The sequence below is a fragment of the Sinocyclocheilus anshuiensis genome, unplaced genomic scaffold (assembly GCF_001515605.1).
Source record: "Sinocyclocheilus anshuiensis isolate Anshui unplaced genomic scaffold, SAMN03320099.WGS_v1.1 scaffold415, whole genome shotgun sequence".
Taxonomy (NCBI): domain Eukaryota; kingdom Metazoa; phylum Chordata; class Actinopteri; order Cypriniformes; family Cyprinidae; genus Sinocyclocheilus; species Sinocyclocheilus anshuiensis.
In genome coordinates this window covers 296107-302888 of record NW_015552655.1, presented here as the reverse complement: position 1 = coordinate 302888, position 6782 = coordinate 296107, and the positions used below count along the sequence as shown (strand labels likewise).

Below are 6782 nucleotides of genomic sequence, written 5' to 3'. Positions count from 1 at the left end.
TTTTGGATCAGCCAGTGGATGCAGTCCTCTTCTGAATCGTACAGCTCTGATGTTTCTGCTTTTATCAACCACCCACCTCTCTTGAACAGAAGGTGATTGGCCAGCTGAAGGTCATAAAACTTCAGAAGAACAAAGCAAGAGATGATTGATGGATTTGCTTGCATTATCAATGCACATTTGTGGACATTTCACAGGGTATCAGACTATCACAATCTGTTTCAGTGTAAAATTGAGAATTAATTCCACACAGCTGCATGCCGACAGGTGTTTGCACTGTTTATATGAAACACATATATTGCATTTTGGTCAATTTGCAGATATCAGGAAGAAAAATGAGAAGGTTTGTACGTTTTTCTTTTTGTCCATTCCACATTAATATTATCTCGTCTTCAGCACCCCACCTTTTTCTGGTCTCTTTTACCTCATATTTTCCTCAATTATATCAATATTTTAACAAAACAATACACCTTTAGTAATATAGTTTTGGGCACACATATTGCAACTGGTCATGACATATGGTGCACTATATCATTGCAATATATTCATGTGGAATTTACCCTTTCTGCATTAGAAAATGCATTATGCACTATGGAATATGTGGAATATGCAACATGGGGAAACAATGAAATATACAGAATTATATACAGTTAGATAAATAATGCAATGTAAATGTACACCATATAATAATGCAAAATGAAAAGATAATGTAAAACAACTATGGCATGAAAAGATGCCAATAACAACATCTGTAATTTGAATGTGGTATAGTCAAATTACTAGCAGTTAACAACGGGTGCATGTTGAATGTTTCCATACACGGTTATTGCATGTTATTGCTTCCCGAGTTTAGGTGCAGTCTTCACACTTTCAGGTAAGGCACTTACAAACTAAATGTTAACAGGATAAAATTCAGTGGATAACCCATAGATATTCAACTGATGAAGCTAGACATATTAAATTTCAAAGGTAAGTCCAGTTAAAATGTACCAATGTCTATAAAGCAATACAGCAAGGAAATTAATGTAATGTGGAGTTATGATGAAACATAATAACACATGTAATTCAGTTATATCAATACAGCTCATATGCATTTTTTTTCAACGGGGTGAAACACAAATCTGACAGCTGAAGTGAATTACAGTGTGAGCAATGTGGGACTGGGAATTGGACAGACAGCTGAAGCTGTTATTGCACTGTAGTGGCTGTTAGTTTCCAACACAGAAATATGATCGGTCAAAACCACCTGATATGAACCAGGCCATCATTACCCACCTAATGTGAGACTCTTATGGTTAATTATTAGCTTGAGTCTTTCATAACCCTAGCTTGCAGAGAGCTTAATGACAAGCACTTAAATCACCATCTGAAAGTAGTAATCTGTTATATGTGCAGTATTTATATTACTGTCTTAAGTTTATAAGTTATTTTCTGCTGGCCCTCAGTTTTATGAGACCATATCTGTGTTATGTTTAAACTGCAACAGTTTTACTTCAGATATAATAATTATAATCAGGTTTCTGGCTTTACAAATATTAACACATATGCCTTGGCTGTATACATTTTTGTGATGCAGATGTTTAGCTGGAAAGAACAACGCTCAAATAGCCTATTGATAAAAAGCTCAAAAGAAGGGCAAGTGAGACAAATAAACCTCGACTTATGCTGTCCAAATCTCTATCCAAATACTGTAGTTTATTTATTTCAAACTCTGATTCATTATTCAAAAATATATATTTTTTCCCCCCCAAGCATCATGGTTGAAACACAATAAAAGTTTATGATTTTTTAATCCCAGGAACAAACTAATGCAGAGGCTTGTAAATGTAGCAATACACAGTCCATGTCAAACAAAATTAAAATGAAATGCTTGTTTTGGAAACAAACTGATACTTTTACTCTCCAAGGTTGTATAATGTTACAATTGTCTAGTTCTGTTGAATATAAATGCTACTTTTCCGTCTATAAGAACAATCCTTTGCAGTAATGCCAGCTATGATAAACCAGAGATACTCATCCATCATTTTATTGAGATATTCAGGTAAGATTTCATCTCATGCTTTCAATAATATTTTTTTCTCATGATTAATGAAGAATGCATTCAATGCATTAACCATTTTAGCCTTTTCTTCTAATTTGCCAGTTTCAGATCCTTCACCCTTCTGCAGATCAAACTGATGTTTGACAGACATTTTATGTCTATTTCTCAAACTAGAGACTGCATGTGCCGTTTGCTTTAGTTATTGTGCATCTGTGCCATCCACATCTCTTTCTCATACAAAACATAATCATTTGTCTAATAAGAAGACAGTATAGTAAGGTAAAATATGCCGACTCCCAAAACAGAGGCTGTTCTGGAAGGTAAGATTCCTTATTTAAGCCAATGACGGAGTAAGTTTTTAACTTTCCACTAGTGTTAAAAAATGGAAATGCAAACCTAATCTCAAACAAATGGATCAGTGTTTGAATTGCTCTTGTTTACACCCTTTAGGAAGTCAAACCAACTAACCTATAGTGACTCTACATGTCAAACTGGGATTAGAGGAAGTCTTTGACATGCAAAAGAGTCAAACCTCCCCTAAAGGTCAGAGGTCACTTGTTCAAGCACAATATTGTATGGATTCTATGAAAATTGGATGGATTAATAAGCTAATGTTGCTATATCTCGCCGCTCAAACAAATGGATCGATGTTTGAAACTCTCTTGTTTACACTCTGTAGGAAGTCAAATCGACTTACTCTACATGTTAATCTGGATTTGGAGGAAGTAGCCTATTGTAATATGGAGAAAAGACAAATTTTCCCTAAAGAACAGAGGATCCTCATTCAAGCGATTCGCGCTCCGCAGTCCCGATCTAAATTAAATGATTCACGATCTGCGTTTTGAAGTCCCAATCTGAATCAAAAGATTCATCAAAACAGTGAATCATTATGCGACACAATGGTTTAACTGATTTTGAGTTTCGAAAAGCTGTTTTATCCAACACTACGTGCTTTTTAAAATCATTACAAATTATTTGTTAATCAGTTGAGTTTGAGATTTAATCAGTTGGAGCTGTTCCAGCCATGTTTACACGACACTGTCAGTACTACTACTGGCTTATCTCACTAGTTTTATGACATTAAGTGAAAAAGCATGATGTTTACAAACAAAACAAAATCCAGTCATCTCATACCATTGATGTGAATGTTGAACAGTGAGCGGTTATATATGGTAATATCAGTGGTATACTTCAGATGCGGCCGAAATTACAACCACAGTGGTTACATATACATATATTTAATTGTTTGATTAAAATGTATTGCTAGAGACAATTTAGTAGTGACTGGATATTGGTAGGGACACGGCGTTCTACGCCCTTGGCTCTTGAGAACAAAATGCTGTTTTAAGATCTTCACAAACTTATTCCTTCACCTTTATTTATTCCTGTATTGCTCTTTATGCTCATTTCATTATTTGAAATCCATAACGCAGTAGATATGTCTCAGTTTTCATTCTTTCCCATAGACTTTTGTATAGTTCTTACGTCCGGTTATGTGTTGGTTGGTAGGTTTTAAAGAAACACAAACCTCATTCACTCATTCAAGCTCAATATTGTACAGATATTGGATGGAAAAACTGGATGGAATCATAAGACTTTAACTTCTGTACCACTAGTGTTAACAAATGAAATGCAAACCTAATGTTGCTCAAACAAATGGTTCAATGTTTGAACCTCTCTTGTTTGCACTCTTACCGACTAACAGTGACTCTACTGCGATTGGAGGAAGTATTTTAACATGGAAAACCTCCTGTAAAGGTCAGAGGTCACACGTCCAAACACAGTACTGCATTGATCTTGGATGGAAAGACATACACTGCTCCTTACACTCTTCTTCTTCTTCACTGAATGCACAATTTTCTAACATTAAAGAGCATCCTAAAAAGGTATATTCTCCAACGTAGGAAATGTTGGATGGTGGCAGCTGTGTTTGTGTCTGGACACCCCCAAATCTCTTTTGAAGCTCTGGGCCAGTGATGTTAGTTGCATTTACATGCCCCCTGGTCCCTTACTTTATTAAATAAACGCCCCTGAAATCCTTCCACCAAAGTGAGTCTTTATAGGATTAGACTTGCACAAACAGCCCTCCATCAGAGGGATCTACTGCTAACTTCACTACCCCCTTCCTCGGTTGGGACGGAGCACTACTATACATTGGCGTCACCAAACGACGAGCTAATGCATGCATCTACAGCTGTGACCCACCGGACTTTCCACCAATGACACGCCTTACACCTGCTGCCATGGGCCTGTCCATACTCACCATTTAAAACCTGCCAACCAACACACACCCCGACCAAATAACCACCAACACCTGTGGAAAATAGTGAATACGGAGACATATCTACTGCTTTATGGATATGGAATAACAAAAAGAGCATAAAGAGCAATACAGGAATAAATAAAGACAAAGGAATCCATTTCAGACGTTTTGTGCTCAAGAGCTCCTGGTAAACTCTGACGACTTAGGTAAAAACTCACTTCACTCCTGCTTATGTAAATAATTACTATATTTCATGTTCAACTGGTCTGCCTCAATTTTTTTTTTTTTTTTAGATTTTATGTTAAATGGAAAGTGTTATCAGTGTCTTACAATTTAATACATATTGCAGCAATAATATATAAATTGCCATTCAAAAATTCAAACAAACAATTTGGAAATATAGGAATGATTTTGTGATTTTGATCTTCTCAGCTTCACAACTTGATGTAAAAACATACTGTGTAGCAGTGTTGAGTGTAATTAGTTACTAAGTAATTAGTTACGGTAATTTAATTAAAAAGTAAAGTAAGGGATTACTCTTATTTTTTCTGTAATTTAATTACAGTTACTTCTTATGTAACAACTTACTTCTGTATATAGACTGTAGAACATTTATAAACAATAGTGGATTTAACATAAAAATTTAAAGTCTAACCATAAAATGCATGCTTTTTATGGTATACCCTTCTCACTTTAAATACTTTGGTGAGTTAATAAGAATATTGGTAACACTTTAGTGTCCAGTTTTCAGTATTAACTAGTTGGTTATTAGCATGAATATTACTGGGATATTGACTGTTTATTATTACTTAAAAAACATATATCAATGTCTTATTCTGCAAGACCTTATTCTAAATCCTTAATCCTACCCAATTCTTAAACTTAACTACTTTACTAAGTATTAATAAGCAGTAATTAGGAATATATTGAGGCAAAAGTTAATAGTTAGTTAATAGTGAGAATTGGACCCTAATCTAAAGTGTGACCAGAATCATTTATGTAGTTATCTATTATTTATTTGAAAGAATTAAAAGAACTGTTTCATGTCTATCCTTGTATCATTAACTTGTCGAGTTTGATATAGGATTTAGAAAGTAATTAGTAATACGTAATTAAATACTTTTTGGAGAGAGTAATTTGTACAGTAATCTAATTACACTGTTGAAGATGTAATTAGTAACTAATAATCAATTACTTTTTTAGAGTAACTTACCCAGCACTGGTGTTTAGGCACACTTAAAATGGTCTTTTAAACTAATTTCAAGCTTATAAACAAGCTTAAGCATATGAGAAACAAATTCTATCATGTGTCCATATTTCTTACTGGTTTTAGTATATATTAAGTTTACTGTATCGTTTAGATATAAATAAATATTTTCATTTCGTCCTCAGATAATTTAATTAATTCTTTAATTGCAGTTTCTTGACTTGATGGTGAAGAACGTCAGCTCTTCAGAGACACAATGAAGTTTATGCTCGTGTCTCTGCTGGGGTTTAATCTGGTCGTGGTCATGGGGTGAGATGTTTTACTACAGCCTAACATTAAAAAATACAAATGATTTCACATTTTTAAATTGTACCATTTGTTTGTTCGCTTAGTTAATCTTAGGGTTAGTGATTTAAACAAACCCCTAATACTAAGTAACTTTAGCACAGGAACTGTAAAATTCATTATAATCTCATTGGTCACTGATGAACTCTTCTTTGATTCAGGCACTGGTGTGAACGTGTGGTGGAGGAGAAGGTGGAGAGGTTGGTGTCCCCCCATGTTCAGCGTGAGGTGGAATGTTCTGCCGTCTATCAGTTCAACACTCAGGGCTGGAGGCTGGATGTGGAGCGAATGAGGCACGAACACGGAGGAGACGACGGCATCGCAGTTTATTACAAGAGACAGGGACCTAAAGCTTCCTGTTACATATTCAAGTGAGGAAAACATCAGTATCCCACACTGAAAAAAAATCTGTGACATTTACGGTAAAATACCGGCAGCTGTGGTTGCCAGAACTTCACCGTAAAAAATATGGTAGCAACATTTTAGGTTTTACAGACTTAACTTAAATTCACAATAAAATACCGTATTTCATTAACTGATGTAATGTTAATAAACCAACATATTGAAGTGTTAATATCTGTTTTGAACCATTGTAATGCACTGATAACCACCAAAAACTGCTGGTGATGAGAAAGTCACATGATGAACCAAAGCTCATCACAAACAGCTTTTCTACGAGCTGAGGAGGGCAATACTTTTATATAGAAGGTGCACAGTGTCATTCACACAAACACTAAACCCCATCATGGTGACACACATGATTCTGAAATAATGCAATAAACATTCATTTAACAACATTAGATGATAAGATAAGAAAAACCCTAATGTACACAACTGATAAGAAACAACAAAGAAAAAACATGTTATTTCAACAAAAAAAACACAAATATGAAGCGTCATGCAGGGAATTCTGGGAGTGTCAATTTACG

The 6782-nt window shown here is 34.9% G+C and overlaps 1 protein-coding gene across 1 annotated transcript in view; it reads left to right on the top strand.

Annotated features, from left to right (window-relative positions):
• Positions 1-5764: 5764 nt before the first annotated feature.
• Positions 5765-6782, top strand: part of sspo (SCO-spondin) — a 95431-nt gene continuing 94413 nt past the window's right edge. The window contains 2 exon segments of the mRNA XM_016458678.1: positions 5765-5817; positions 6015-6224. Of these exon segments, the coding sequence (XP_016314164.1) occupies positions 5765-5817; positions 6015-6224 (263 nt within the window).